At 39.6% G+C, this 16,066-nt stretch overlaps 1 protein-coding gene and 1 long non-coding RNA gene across 9 annotated transcripts in view; both read left to right on the top strand.

Moving 5' to 3' along the window:
• Positions 1–2,290: 2,290 nt before the first annotated feature.
• LOC109643570 (semaphorin-4A-like) lies at positions 2,291–14,799 on the top strand. 8 transcript variants are annotated; one of them, XM_069536731.1, is made up of 15 exons: positions 2,307–2,489; positions 3,786–3,890; positions 4,657–4,817; positions 4,940–5,002; positions 5,152–5,250; positions 5,336–5,426; positions 8,995–9,117; positions 11,402–11,529; positions 11,699–11,880; positions 12,222–12,360; positions 12,808–12,997; positions 13,083–13,198; positions 13,274–13,437; positions 13,609–13,679; positions 13,858–14,799. In XM_069536731.1, the coding sequence occupies exons 6-15, from the start codon at positions 5,354–5,356 to the stop codon at positions 14,520–14,522; spliced, it is 1,851 nt and encodes a 616-aa protein (XP_069392832.1). In that variant the 5' UTR covers positions 2,307–2,489; positions 3,786–3,890; positions 4,657–4,817; positions 4,940–5,002; positions 5,152–5,250; positions 5,336–5,353; the 3' UTR covers positions 14,523–14,799. The 8 variants fall into 8 exon arrangements, with proteins under 8 accessions (XP_019964288.2, XP_019964287.2, XP_069392832.1 ...); XM_069536727.1 differs by having other exon boundaries at positions 13,855–14,799; XM_069536729.1 differs by lacking the exon at positions 2,307–2,489 and adding an exon at positions 3,098–3,567 and having other exon boundaries at positions 13,855–14,799.
• Positions 14,800–16,014: 1,215 nt separating this feature from the next.
• The window catches only part of LOC138413527 (uncharacterized), a 2,267-nt gene continuing 2,215 nt past the window's right edge, over positions 16,015–16,066 (top strand). Inside the window, exon 1 of the long non-coding RNA XR_011245882.1 lies at positions 16,015–16,066. This exon is cut by the window's right edge and continues 115 nt beyond it. This is a non-coding gene — a long non-coding RNA (uncharacterized lncRNA).

Below are 16,066 nucleotides of genomic sequence, written 5' to 3'. Positions count from 1 at the left end.
TATTGATCCCAAATTGGGAAATGATTGTGTTACAGCAGCAATAAAACGGATACAAAGATTTTAAATAGCTCAAAATAGAATGCAATAAACATAAAAAACTACTAAAAACTATACATACTCCCGAAGTAAATGATAAACAATAAAGTACTAGAGTACACAATAAAGTACTACAATAGAATGGGACAAAGAATAAGCCTATAAACATGAGAGTAAATTCAAGAGATGACAAACTATGAACAAGAGAAAAGTGGTGGTAGGAATATGACTAAAATATGAATTTAATATATATGCAAATTCACAGTGATGTGGACAGAAACTATACAACTCAAGAGTTTCACCTTTTGAACGAGGTGAGGAGTTGTACAGTGTTAACTGCTCCGATGCTCCTTCCCCAGTGGACCACGGCAAAGTCTGGCTACAACAGAGTGATTTCCAATATCAGAGCTCAGTTTCCTCTGGAAACAGTCTGCTCATCCCTTTGTTGGTTTTCCACCTCAGTCTGTTGTCGAACACTCAGGTACTTGTAATCCTCCACTGTGCCAACATCCTGGATGGAGTGGCATTGGAAGTTATGTGTGTACTGTTTGGAATTAAATTAGAGCAGACAGAGGAGAAATGCTGATTGGATGCACATGCAATAGGTGAGAGATCATTCAATATTGTACCAGCAACTACTGGCAAAGGGTTCGTCTGATGTATGGAAAATGTCTTTAATTTTACTCCAGAATTGTTTGGGATTCTTGAAATGATTACTCAGACATTCTTTGTAGTACTTAGAATTGGCATTCCGAACTTGAGTTTTGCTGATGTTTCTGTTCGTCTGTACGGTTCCCAATCAGCATGTCTCCTTTGAAGAAATGTTGCTTTATCCCTCTGCCTAAAAAGAGATGTGAGTTCACAAGTGTTTGCCTTTAACTTTGTGTGTTTGTCCACCACTCTAAATTCATCCTAAAGGAAATCCCAAGCATTTTGAACATCAGCTGATGATTAGAATCTATCCCAACTATAAGAAATTAAATCAGAAATAATTGTGTCTTGATCTATTTTCTTATATTGTTTGATTCTACTGAAACAATCACTAAAACAATCTGAAAAAAGACCAATTTTTGTGTTTCTATTTGAATGTAAGACAAGAATCCAGTTAAGTAAAGACTGAGAGGTAGGAGTGACTAGTGGGTTCATTAATTACTTAGGTTAGTAATTAGTTAGGTTCAGGTTTTATCTCTGTATCTTTATCTAACCAATTTCTGTTAAAGTCACCTAAAATAATAAATTCATTGCTGCAATCAATGGAGTTAATGGTTGAACTCAAGCAATGAGATGACTCAGCAGGTGCGGCTGGGGGTCTATATACATTTCTAATAGTGACATATTTATTCTCATGAAGAATTACTTGAACAGAAAGACACTGGAAGTATTTCGGCTCTGCAAGAGGTATAATTAATTCAGAGGCTAAGCTAGATGAAACATATGTAGCCACACCTCTGTCAGCTCTATATAACACATAGTTAGGAAGAGTGTCTGCAATTTTGCTACTCAGTCCAGTTTCAAGTGTAATGATACCTGGTTTGTGAAAAGTAACCCATGTTCTAAGAAAATCAATTTTAGGTACCAGGCTCCTGATATTCATATGTATAATTTTTATCCCTTTGGTATTGTCAATTTTGTAATCAAATAATAATCAGCACAGTCATTGCTGAAGTGTACGCTAAAGGACACACTTGACCCCATATATAAGAAAAGGTTGAATCAAAAAGACACATTAATAACAGATACACAAAAGAACATAAGCCACATCACAAGCAAAACACAGTTGGATTGCAGCCAAACATCAGACCCAGAACCAGTAGGGCACAAAATCACAAGAACCAAATCTCTGACGGAGATCACTGTGGCACCTTAAAGCTCAGTCTGTGGAAAGAAGAGAACCATTACATGTCGTCAGTATCATTACGACAGTCACATTTGCGACTACCAGCAAAATGTTTTATGTCATTAGTTACAACAGTAAATGTAAACAACCAAGATGCAGAACAGTAACTATAAGCTACCGTTAAATCTTAGATTAAACAGAAAGGGGGGGTCCATATTATCCAGGAGAGTTCATGGAGGAGTCGGATGAAGAGGAGGACATAAACTCTTTGTGATCAACCATCACACGTCGAGTATTTAAGTATTTACTTATATTATATTGAAGTGTTATTGTGCAGTTGTCTGTACTAGGTTTCTTGAACAGTGACTCATTAGACAGTGATGTTTCAGAGAAGGCCCACCCACCCACCCGCAGTAACAGGAAGTTGTGGTGACAGTATCAGAGTCAGTTTCCTGCCGTCGACTCAAGACGAGGACAAACAGTTTTGCACTTTATCATTATCATCCTTCCAACTTCATCTCCTCTATCATGGCTCCATCAGCCACCCTCCTCTTCCTCCTCGGCGTGCTGACCTCCACCGGCTCTCTGCCTCCTCCTCGGATCTCCTTCCTCTTCAGTGAGTCCAAAAACATTTCCAATCAATAATCAATCAGTCCTGATCATCAGTCTGGTTCTGGTTATGTGATTGTTTATAATTAAACGGATCTTTTTTTGTTCCTGTTGATTTAATGTTGTTTAACGCTGTTTATCAACATTGTCAATACTTTGAATCAGGTTATGTTTTAATTATTGTTCATTTATAAAATATCTTAAAAATGAAATAGTTTAATATAATAAAAACAATTAAATCAAATCAAAATACTGACATCAAGAAGTGAGTGTATGATCAGTTATATTATTATATATATTATAAAATAATGTGCTGATTAATTTTCTCTTTATTAATGAGCTGATGGATCAAGAGAAACAAGTTTGTGTCACAGCTGTGTTCTTAATGACGGAATGACAACAGTCTCCTGTCCTGGTGAAACACATTTCAACCGTTAACATCAGTTTTGTGTCAAAAACATAAACTCAAATGATACCCTATGATACAATCTACTTACTGTTTACACCACATGATCAGTGTAGGTGAACGGTCATGTGACGTGTTTTGAGGTTTGTTAGTGTGGACGCAGATTATTTATGATATTAGTCCTAAAACATTTGTATGAAGGGAGGTTGTGTTAGTTTTAAAACTGAAACGTGTCAGTATACATCTGTAAATAACAGTGTTTTTATTTTTGTTAATATTTTTTATTTCTCTTCATCAGTTGTTGAAAATCTCTCAGACAGAATCAGTCGTGTTTTTCACAGCTTCTTATTTTAAACTCAGATGAGCCACAAACTTTCTTCAGCTCTGAGCCACATCCTCGTCCTCCTGAGCGTCGACCCCGGAAACAGGAAGAGATTCTCTCTGTGCCGCGGTCGACTGCTGACAAACCACGTCTGTTTTTGTTCTCCTCACTCGCCTCCTGTTAAAGCCTCATCGATGTAAAGTTTGATGAGACAGAAAAACCAAACAATATAAAAAACTCTGGTTTACCACATGCTGAGAACATGTGCATAATGGGAACTGACCCTGGACCTGCTGTAGAACAACACAGTGGTGGAAAGTAAAGAAGTACATTTAAGTACTGCACTTCAGTGTTCGGGTCAGTTGAAGTCTACATTAAAAAGTGCGTTTTCTTAAACAATATTAAATTCATATTATTTAGATTTAAAATGTTGGAAAAAAAAAAGAAAGTGTTTTCTCTGATTATGACTGTGACGTCGACTTCATTAGGTGATCCTCCAACAAGTAAAGCAGTAAAATACTGCTGAAGCATCAATGTATCTAAGTATTTTTACTTTGTGGTATTTACTCCTCCAGAGGACAAGGTTCAGGTCTGAATGAGGTTTTGACGTCTGAGAGATGTTGGTGAAGGTGGGATGGATGAAAACTCTCAACTGAATTCAGAGAAAAACAGTTGAACAGGTGAGTTTAAAAAGAAAAATAGCGATGAAGTTGGTTCTTGAAGGAAACTGAACAGAAACTGAAGAAACAGTTTCCTCTTCTCCACCAGGATGTAGTCAGAGTGAAACCATTTCAGAACCAGTTCCTTTTCACATGGTTCACTCTTTACCCATAATGTACCAACATGTAGTAAACCTCAAAGAAGAAGATTGTTGTGTAACTGTCGGCTCATTTCGTTGCACAGAAATCGTGACTGAACAGAACGTCTTATTGTCATTTATGAATGTCTTTCTGTGCTCCTGCTTTAACACGTTTCTAAATGTGGATTCATTCCAGATCATGAACTGTGTAACGTCTGATCAACTGAATCTTGATTCAGATCAATGATTGTCGGTGCAGTACTGATTGTGGAGTGGAGCCTTGGCATCAAGGTCCTGCCCATACGTACTATTTACCAATCACTAGTCAGTATCAGCTGTCAATCATGACGTCTCAGCCTGTTTTTATATCATCAAATAACTGATTTAAACCAAACTGATCAGAAACACTGGAACAAACATCAGAGAGAGAAGGACGAGCTGAAACGACAGAAACATCTTCACAAACATTTATTTAACGTCTACTTTGATTTTTAGTTTGGTTCATGTCCCATCTGCTAACATGCTGGAGGTTTATGACTTATACTGCAGCCAGACACCAGGGGGAGATTGAGACACTTTGGCTTCACCTTTATGAACCTTTATGTGATTCAGGCTTAGTATAAACTCATCTGTTTGTTGTTGCTCAGACTCCACAGAACGACCTCTCATCCACTTCAGCCTCTGTGATGTCCACAACACCACCACACTGTTGCTGAGCGACGATGGGTCCACCCTGTATGTCGGGGCGCGAGATGCTGTCCTCTCGTTGGACATCAGTCATAGTGATGTCATCAGCCTGAAGAGGAAGGTAAGTCAGAGTCAGGTGATTAACCTGTTGCAGCAGAAGAAACGAGGCTCAGATTCAGTTTTTGAAAACAATGTTCGACAGATCTAAATTTTAAACTTTGAACGGAAACTGTGTCTGTCCAGGTGTCATGGCGTCCGTCTGAGGATGACATTAGGGAGTGTCAAGTTAAAGGGAAGAATCCAGAGGTAATTATCAACATACAGTCTGTTGTGTCAGCTCTGCTAAGCTAAGCAGCCTCAACATAGCATACACCGATGTCCATCTGTCTGTCTGTCTGTCTGTCTCACTGTCCATCCATCCGTCTGTCTCACTGTCTGTCTCTCTCTGTCTGCAGGTCGACTGTCCGAACTTTGTCCGTGTGCTGCAGCTGATAAACTCCACCCACCTTTACACCTGTGGCAGCTTCGCCTTCAACCCTCGTGATGCCTTCATCGTGAGTCCAAACACAAAGTTTCACTTATTCAAGCTGAGATTTGTTTTCTCTCCAGTTCAATTTTGATTTTTTTTCATTTCCTCAGGATGCTGCGAGTTTCTCTATGGTTCAATATGATAGTGTTAAAGGTCGCTGTCCATTCAGCCCCTTCCAGAGGAACACCGCCATCGTCATCGGTGAGTCAGTGACATCATCACAGCTGTTTAAAGAGAACAAACTCTCAAACATGAAAATCACAGACAAACTTTATGCACAACAATAGTCTCTTTTTTGTTACAGACCCTTTGAAATATGTCCCCTCCGTTCTCAGCACCTTAACTCAATTTGTGGAACTCTCAGGCTTTAAAATGAAATCAGAAAAAAGCAAAATGTTTCCTCTCAATCAAACAGCTTTGTAATCCCTGCATCACATTTCCATTTTTTACATTACAGTTGCAGTTGCACATATTTTCTTACAACATTCCTTATCCAGCATTTTCCTTTTTTTTTTTTTTTTGTTCAATGTGTTTATTCATTTGACAGGCAAAAGTACATACAATGAGAAATAAGGACTTTTCTCTTTTTCAAAGACAACAACCACTTATTCCCTCCCACCCCCAACCCCTCCCAGTCCTACAAAATTTGTTACAGATCTGTAATAACACACATCCTTCCTTCTTACCATAAACAAACAAGCGAATAAAAGAGTACACAGATAATTAAAAGAGAATAGAAAATAAATAAATACATAAATAAAAAAGACACCGAAACAAAACAAAACAAAACTGAGAAGTAATATTTTCACTGGATTGAGATGAGGCAGAGGTGAACATTTCATTTGTCCTGTAGTGTCCTTAATTTAGCTATGTAACTAATCATGCAGCCCCAAACTGAATCAAATTTACCAGGTGTCCCCCTCAGACTGTATTTAATTTTCTCCAGGTCTAAGTACAGCATGAGGTCCTTAAGACACAGTGGAGCTTTTGGGGCAACTGGTGACTTCCATTCCAACAAAATTCTTCTATGTGCTAATAAAGAGGCAAAGGCGATACTATCCTTAACCTTTTTCTTAATTGTTTGACAGTCAGATAATACTCCAAAAATAGCCAATTCTGGACCAGGCATCAATTTCATATTTAGTGCTTCTGCAAGATGTTTACAAACAGCTGTCCAGTAAACATGCAGACAGGGGCAAGACCAAAAGATGTGGGTCATGTTTGCTGGTGACATGTGACACCTATTGCATGTGTCCGTGATGTTGGGATAGATTTTAGAAAGTTTAGAGTTGGTAAAATAGATACGATGGACAACCTTAAATTGTATCAGATTAAGCCTGGAGCAAGATGTACTATTATTTACACAAATTAATGCTGAGTTCCAGTCATCGTCATCGATAACCCTGCCAAGTTCCTGTTCCCAATCTTTCTTGATTTTATCAAGAGATGTCTCCTTGAGATGGGATATTAAGGTGTACATTTTTGAGATAAGGCCTTTCTGATTTGTGGGAGTGTCCAAAATTGAGTCAATTACTGAGTTAGGTGGAATATTGGGGAAACAGGTGCTATTTGATTTAACAAAGTTACGAACCTGGAAGTATCGAAATAGGTGAGACTTGGGAAGACATTATTAACATAGAGATCACTTAGCCCGACAAGGCCTGAACTCCGCCATAGAGAAAAGGCATTATCAATGCTGGGAGGAAGGAAGAGATGATTGTTATGTATGGGGCTGTGATTAGACAATCCTTCAAGTCCAAAAGAGCATCTAAATTGGAACCAGATTTTAAGGGTGGAGACGACAATTGGGTTATATGTGTATCGGGATGATTAAAAGGGCAATTTAGATGTAAGTAGAGCTAGGAGTGACGTAGAACCAGCATTTTCCATTTTTAAACAAAACAGAACAGAACAGAACTGGGGAGCTTGGTACCTGGTATCTTCCCAGCGACACATACAATAGGAGTGAAAGAGAGATGTATGAGTTAGAGACGCATAGATAAAACTAAAATAAATTAAATAAAACAAATGGCTAAGAAGGACACTGGGGCAAAACATCATTACCGAATCATATGAAGTCAGATTGTACAGCTTTTACATACTCAGTCCATTTTGACCAGATCTAATAGAACTTATCTTTTTGCAATTTGAGAGAGAGAGACAACTTTTCCATAATGTAGATCTCATAGACCACATCTATCCATTCCCCAATAGTGGGCGGCTCTGCCTTTAACCATTTTTTTGTTATTACTTTTTTACTAGCTACCAGTAGAGGGTAGAGTAATTTTTTGTTGTTTGCGATCCGGGTGTGGAGTTCTATATCACCCAGGTACATCGACTCCCAACTAAAGGGAAGAACAGTGCCAAATATATTACTTAATAAAAAGTATGAAAACAAAAAGAAAAGGAAATAAATAAAATAAAAATTCAGAAGAGGAGTATAAATAAGAATAAGATCTGAAGTAAAATGAAATCTTTTAGAGACATTCACTGAACTAGCTTCTTTAATATCTAGCAGCAGCAGATTTTTTTTGTGCTGGAACCTCTAAGATGTTCTCAGGGTTCTAGAGGACACAAAGGTTACTAGAGAGGCAGCTGTGTAACTGGGTCCATTCAGAACCTTGTGTGTGAGGAGGAGAACCTTAAAGTCAGTCCTGTGTGGAACAACCAGAGCAGAGCAGCTGGAATTCATGTGTTCTGAATGAGTCTCTATTGGTTTCTATGGGGCTCCTGTAAAAAGTGCATTAATCCAGTCCAATAGAAATTGATGCATAAATTAGCTTCTGATTTATAGATGGTTGAACCTTTGCTGTGTTTCTAAGGTGAAAAATGAGGTTGTGGTTTCCTTGTTAGTGTGAAACTCAGATCAAAGTCTAAGATAACAACTCTTCTCCTCTGATTTAATCAAGGATTCATCTGACCCAGATTATTTTATAGTGCTTCTCTTTCTGATTTTAGGCTCATCCATGTATTTATTGCTGAAAGACATTTAGTGATGGAGCGCAGAGCGTTATCATCATTTGGCTCAGCAACCACGTACAGTTGTGTTTCATTTGCGTAACTATGGAAACATTGTGCATTCTGATGTCACCAATTGGCAGCATGTACAGTGAGAATAATAAAGGTTCAAGGCAGCTGCCCTGTGGAACTTTAAAACAGGTGTTTGTCAGACACGTGATCTCCAACGCTGACATAGAACTTCCTCCCTGTAATGTATATTAGGTTCAGGACTCTGGCAGACAGACCAACTTCGTAAGACAAGTGATAAGGACGTCGTGGTCAAATTGTATCAACAGCTCAGGTCCAGGAGGATTAGAATCCAAACCTTGTTTTAATTATAGTTTAGTCTGAGGTGATTATTGCAGTAATGCAGTTTCAGTGACAAGTTTAAAGCCTGAAACTCCCCCAGGATGTTGTTCTCTTTATTTATTTGTTTATTTCCACCAAAACAGGTTTTTCCAATGTCTTACTAATGAATTGGAGGTCGTATACTGGCCTGTAGCTAGCCTGTTAATACAAATATTTGTAGACTCAGAAAGTGAAGCCAATGCAGAAGTGTCTGAAACCTTTATTCTGTGTAATGACCAGCAGAGGGCGACTCCACTGTATGGTTTGTATTTTTTAGTAAAAAGTCTCTGAGTCTGAAGCTGCTGCAACGTGATTGGCTGACCGGACAAGAAGCAGGTTTATAAGTGTTCCTAATAAACTGTTTTTTACTGAACCCACCGTCACATTTGTTTCCTCAGATTTTATGTTTGTCTGTGTGCAGATGGCGAGCTGTTCACCGCTACAACCAGTGACTTCAGAGGAGTCAAACCGCAGATTTCTCGACACTTCAGCAAACGCAGTCATCCTAATGTCCATCAGGACACGTCTGTCAGTTTACTGGATGGTGAGTGGAACCACATCTTGTCTCCACGGAGGTTATAATGTTCAGTTCCCAAATAAATAATCAATCAATCAAATTTTATTTGTATATCCCATATTCACAAATCACAATTTGTCTCATAGGCTTTAACAAGCTGTGACATCATCTGTTCTTCACCCTCAACAAGAGTCAGGAAAAACTTTATTTAAAAAAACCTTTAACAGGGAAAAGAACGTAGAAACCTCAGAGAGACACGTGAGGATCCGTCTCCCAGGACGGACACAAGTGCAGTAGACGCCATGTGTAACTGAGAATGTCAGAAAAATAAGAGTAATTACAGCACTGGTTAGAGTAAACAGTTTGAAGCTTGATGGAAGATGAATGAACTGAGGAATTAATGTCAGTAATGGTTGAGTATCTGAGGAGACATATTGTTTATCAAGCAGTCTTGTTGTCAATCAATCAAATCAAATGTATTTATATAGCACGGTATCACAACAAACACTTGTCTCAGGGTGCTGCACAAGTCCAAGATCTTAAGAAACACAAAATCCTACTTGTTCCACACTGAGCAAGCATGAGCAACAGCGGGGAGGAAAAACTCCCCGATGGAAGAAACCTCCGGCAGAACCGGGCTCGGTGTGGACGGCCTCTGCAAGGACCGGTTGGGGTGATGGAGAAAGAACAAGTAATATAGGGGAACAAAAGGAAATAAAGGAGGGGGTTGAGTCACAGTGTCAGGTCAAGGGCTTGAAACCAGCCAGGGAATCTCCACATGGATGTTTGCATGGTCTTCCAAGGGTGCGGTGGTCCCCCCGGGCACTCCGGCCTCCCTCATGGTCCAACATGCGCAGTAGTAGGACCCATGGCTCCAAAGGTGGGAGGTCCTCAGGTGAGAGTGCTGGTGGTTGCGTGACCCTCCATGTCAGCCCTGCGACAGACCGGCGACCTCACTAGGTCCATTCCTCATTAGGACCCGAGCCAGGACTGTTGTCCACGATCAGGATCCACCATCACGATCGGATGAGGTCAAGAAGTCAAGTCAGAGTTAGTTAGGTTAGGTTATGTATTGATGAGACATTAGTTTATTTGATGTGATATTGAGGGAGAAGAGGAAGGAGAAGCTCCATGTGTCATGTGTCCTAGACATTCTGGACCTCCAGCAGCAGAACTAAGAGCAGGTCCGTAAGACAAACCTGGACCAGCTCTAACTGTAGCTTTATCTTAAAGGAAGGCTTGAATCTTAAAGGTATTGAGGGAGTCTGCCTCCAGAACTGAACCTGAGATGATTCCACAGGAGAGGAGCTTGATGCTGAACGCTCTGGCTCCTCCTCTACTTTTAGAGACTTGAGGGACAACAGACTGAATTCTGGGAGCTCAGGGCTCTAGTGGTGATATGGTACTGTGAGCTCTTTAAGGTTTGATGGTGTCTTATTATTAATGTAGGTGAGGAGGAGGATTTTAAATTCTAAATGTAACAGGAAGCCAGTGTAGTGAAGCTAATACAGGAGACATGTGGTCTCTGTTCCTGGTTCTTGTCAGGACACGTGCTGCAGAGTAACGACTCCCTGCTGGAGCCTGATAATAAGGAATTGCAATAATCAAGTCTGGATGGGACAAAGACCTGGACTAGTTTTCTGCATCTTTTTGAAACAGGACATGTCTAAATTTTGAGATATTACGTTGGTGAAATTTGTTCCTAGAAATTAGTTTTCAGTGCGAATCAAATGACAAATCAGGATCAGAGAACACTCCCAAGTTCCTAACTGTTTCACTGGATGTGAGGAATTTTAGAACCTCTGTTTTATCTGAGTTTAAAAAGAGTAAATTACAGCTCATCCAGGTTTTATGTCTTTGAAACATGAAGTTTACTTAATTGATTACACTGTTCTGGTTTTATTTATATAACTGGGTGTCATCTACATAGCAGTGGAAATGTTCATACTGTGTCCTCATAATGTTTCCTAATGGAAGCATATATAATGAGAATAAAATTGGGCCAAGCACAGAACCCTTAGGAACACTGTGGTTAACTTTGGTGCACACAGCTGACTCATCATTAATTTGCCCAAATTGGAATCATTTCCATCTCCTGCTAAAGGTCATACATACCTACATACATACAGACATGTTTTTTACATGTGTAATTGCCACATGAACATATCTTCACTCAGAACATTGATTTCCATCACAACACAAATGTCTGGTGGACATTTTAAAAATGTAAGAACTGATCAGAGCTAAATGTTTCTCTTTCTGTGCTCATTACCCTGACTTTCCTCCTCTGTCATCATTTCCTGTATTTTAGAGCCAACTTTCGTTGGCTCGTCGTCGGACCCGGCGGAGAGGAAGCTCTACTTCTTCTTCAGTGAAGTTGGGAAAGAGTTCAGCTTCATTGATGAGCTGCAGATTCCACGAGTCGCACAAGTCTGTAGGGTAAACACAGAGAGTGTGACCATGAATCTTTATATACAGTCACTGATGGTCTTTATATATGGTCACTGATCAACTTTATATATATTATTGTATGTATTATATTTACATGTTAATTAACTTTGCTCAGATGCAGCTTCTCTGAAGTTGTGTTTTCTTTGATGGTTTCCAGGATGACGTCGGTGGACAGAGGACTCTGCAGAAGAAGTGGACGTCCTTCGCCAAAGCTTCTCTTCTCTGTCAATCTCACAAACAGCTTCCCTTCAACATTCTCCAGGATGTGTTCACCCTGCAGCCACCAGAGGGCAGCAATCCCTCTGACACCCTGTTCTATGGCGTCTTCACCTCTCAGTGGTAAAAAACACATGAAAACATGTCATTAATGAGCATCTGAAGACAAACCTTCAGCTCTGAATTTAAACAACAGTGTCAGTAGCCAATTAGAGCTGCTGCATCTGGTTTTCAGAACCAATCTAAACTCTACATCCATGTTTTTATAAACCATATGAGTCGAGCGTAAATGAAGTTCAGTTTGTCCTAACAGCTTTGTCCAAATGTCGACAGGGAGTCTCATCTTCTTCTGACATGATGAAAGTTTGATCCAAATAAGAAAACATTCCTGTGAACTCTGAACAATGTAATGAATATTAATATCACTCTGATGATAACCAAGTTTGCCCTCTGGCCTCCTTCAGGTCCTCAGGTCGTCAGTCTGCTGTCTGCGTCTTTAAGCTGCAGGACATCAGGACGGTGTTCTCTGGGAGCTATAGGACCTTCGACATGGAGATGCACCAGTGGAGTTCACTGCTGGGAAAACACTCGTACCTGGGACAGGTGAGGACAAATCACCAAAGATATCCGAGAGTTGCACCAGCACAGTAACGTCAGGTTAAATCAGGTTAAAATCCCGTTAAAATCAGGTTTGAATACTTTTTAAGTTAAATTAGGTATAAATCAAGTTTAAATCAAGTTATCTTTAAAAACCGATGCAGAGCTGCAGTGTTACTGCCCTCTGGTGGACTCAACCAGCTTTAGGAGGTTTTACATCTAAACCACATAAATATAATCATCTTTAATAGAACAGTTCCATGTTCTCTAACAGGGAGGTGAGACATGTCCTTTCCTCAAACACATGTACATGACCACAGCCTCTTCTTTCATGAATCATCAGGAATGAACTTTCTCTGGGTTCGAATGTGGGCCTGGTGTTGTTCTCACTCATTTTCACTTGAGCTTGTTCTGTTAAAAATGCTGTTGTCATGGTACGACGCTGCCCAACAGTGTGGACTGGACAAAGCCACCGATTCAGAGCTAGAGGAGGTGAAGAGGAGTTTTCTGACCAGTGGTGGAGTCAAACCTGTGGCAGACGGTCCAGTGGTTGTTTCCTCTGAGCATCAGTACAGTCGTGTGGTGGCGATGAGGACGACAGCAGCAAACGGCAAACAGTACACCATCCTTTTTCTGCTCACAGGTGAGGACATTAAAAAGCATGAACGAACCCAATGATGAGAACATTTTGTTCTGAATTAAAACGTCTTGTCTCCTCTTATGTCCAGAGTCTGGATTCCTGCACAAGATTGTTGTTCTGGATTGGGGTGCCCTGGTCATTGAGGAGATTCAGGTCTTCACACAGCCACAGCTGGTGAAGAGCATCGTTCTCTCGACCACCAGGGTAAACCTGTCACCTGAAACCTGAACATTTACTCAGACTACAGAGTACATATCACAGTATTTTCTTCTCCTGTAGGGGGCAGTATACGTGGGAACGTCTGAGGGTGTCACCTCCGTCCCTGTGGCGAACTGCTCCGTTTACAGAAGCTGCGGTCAGTGTGTTCTGGCCAGAGATCCTCTGTGTGGGTGGAGTCCGACCAGGAGGGAGTGCACAAATCTGAACAACGATCGTGATCACATGTGGGTGAAGGATTCATCATTGTCTGACAGATGAAAACACCTTGAACAAAACTTGTATTTAGAATCTATAGAATTATCGTAAACAAATCCAGAGATCTACAACAGGTTTCAGTTTATTTAAGAATAATTTGCCTTGTACAGTGACTGACAGGCCATCGTCTTCCTCCTCAGAGTTCAGGATGTGGAAAATGGAAATATAGAAAAAGCATGTCTACAACAAATCAGTAACAGTGAGGACACAGGTAAATGTTTTAATTTTATATATAAAGATGATCAACAACTGTATATAAAGACCACCAGTGACTTTATATAAAGATGATAAGTGATTGTATATAAGATGATAAGTGACTGTATATAAAGACCATCAGGAAATCTCTTTCTCCCTCATGGATCTTACTTGTTATGATTTCTGTCCAGCAGAGGTCAGTGTTGGTCTGAATGAAGTGGTCAGACTCCAGTGTGTCAAACCTTCCAACATGGCCGCTCTGACCTGGAAGTCCCCTCAGTTCAAACACCTGCCAGAGAAACTCTTCATCCAATCAGCCGACGGCAGCCTCATCTTCCATGCTGCCGATGCCACCTTTGGGACGTACCGCTGTGAGGCAGAGGAGGGCGGTTACAAGGAAGTGGTCGTGAGTTATACTGTCCAACCAATGATTTCTCCACGCTCAATGATCCCAAACGCTGACAAGGACCCCAGGTCCAACAGCGAAGACGATTCACATTACATTGTTCCTGAGGAAGAACTGACGTCAACACTACTACCGTCAGGAGACGCAGAGGATGAAGGGGATGAATTCTCAACCAACCGTGAAGACGATGACACGTCCAACAACCCCAAATTTCAGGATGATGGTTTGAACTTGACCTTCAGGAACAACAACCAGTCCTTGAAGGAGACACTCAACATCCCAGAGAAAAGTTACTACAGTGAGCTGGTGGTCGTTTCACTGCTGCTGGTGATCTGCATCTTCATCCTGGTGGTTGGAGGTGCTCTCCTGTGGCGCCAGAGGAAAGCGGGCGTCAAAAAGAATCACCTGGTCAGTGCTGACGCTGATCGTGAGCCAGAGGTGGTGGAGACATAAAGTTTAACTGCATGGACTGACGCCAAGAAGTAGAAGGTCCAGGACTCACAGGATTTAAATTGTCAGGTTTAAAAAAAGCTCAGAAATTCAACCTTGTCAGATTCTTTTCACGTTCGGTTTTATCTTGATGTTTTTTGTTGTTGTTACTTGATGCAAAATTATTTTTATTTTCATGTCGTTTGGATGAGAAGTGACACGGAATCTTTTTCATAATGTGTAAAATATTTTTGTTATTGTTTGAAAACACTTAATAAAAATCATTTAATTTAACGGAGAATCAAAGTTGTTGATAATTTCTTTCTGATATTTTACATATTTATCAATTTTTTTCAGTAAGTGCACAGATTAGATTTGTTCTTATAGAGTCTTTGTTGATCAGATATTAAAAATGCAGTTTTTCTCCTTAGTCAACTTTGTACAAAAAACAACAACTTCTACACCAATGAAGAGTGAACGTGAGAATATTTTTGTTCTGCAGTGAAACAAACAACAAAGTGCTGGTTTTATAATTATATTTATTAAAAATACCAACACATCAGTGCAAAAATACTACATTACAAAAATACTTCCCTACCCTAACCCTTAATCCAGCATTTCAGTATAAATGTTTTATCAGCTTCTTGTTGTTACAGTATCACAGTATCAGTACTTCATTGTGACTGGTCTCTTCTTTTTTTACTGTTAACACCATGTGTCATTAATTGAGATTCATCATCTGGTTTGAACACAAATATAGGATTAGAAAATACAAACTACAAGGCAGACAATAAAAATAAGTGGATGATAAGTAATAATAACTATTGTTGTTGTTATTTTATATGAATAATAGTTTATTGGATTAAAAAGTGTTGTTAGTATTGTCATCCAACGTTGTCATACTTTTTGTTACTGGGTCCTATCATAACAAAATATTTAGTAATATTTCTGTAAAGATTATGTGAATATTTGCTGGTAAATTATTTCAATCAGATCAGAGCTTGGAACATAAATACTTCTTGAGTTACAGAAATAAATCTGCCTAGAGTGTCTCTTTAGATAAGTAGAGAAGGAAGGAGCCATTAATAAATGAATAAATGTAGTAAAGCAAAAGTACAAATTGATGTTAAAAGTAGCTAATTCTTGTATTCAAATACAGTACTCGAGTAAATGTACTCAGTTACTTTCCAGCATCTGGTTTGTGTTGTCAGTAAATGAAGTGACGTCAGTTTCACACGTGGATTCTGGGAAATGATGCTGAGGAGCTTCTGGTGCTGCCTTTAGGTGTTGTCGAAATGAACACATCTCGAACTTACTGCAGAGTCTGTGGTGTTTCATGTTCATCACTTGAAAACAAAATGGTACATTTGATATGATTTTATTATTTTTATATTTTTTAAATTTGTATAATAAATAAACACAATAATCCATCATTTCCATCCTAAAGTGACCAGTTTCTTTGAGAGTTCATATTTACGAGCTGACAGTTTGCATGTGAACACAGCAGAGATTGAACCCGGAAGTAAATGAAGTTTGAGTCTGAAAAAAATCTCGAGGCTGAAAATCGT

This window comes from Paralichthys olivaceus, chromosome 13 (genome assembly GCF_024713975.1).
Source record: "Paralichthys olivaceus isolate ysfri-2021 chromosome 13, ASM2471397v2, whole genome shotgun sequence".
Lineage (NCBI taxonomy): Eukaryota > Metazoa > Chordata > Actinopteri > Pleuronectiformes > Paralichthyidae > Paralichthys > Paralichthys olivaceus.
This window is presented reverse-complemented; position numbering and strand designations above follow the sequence as displayed.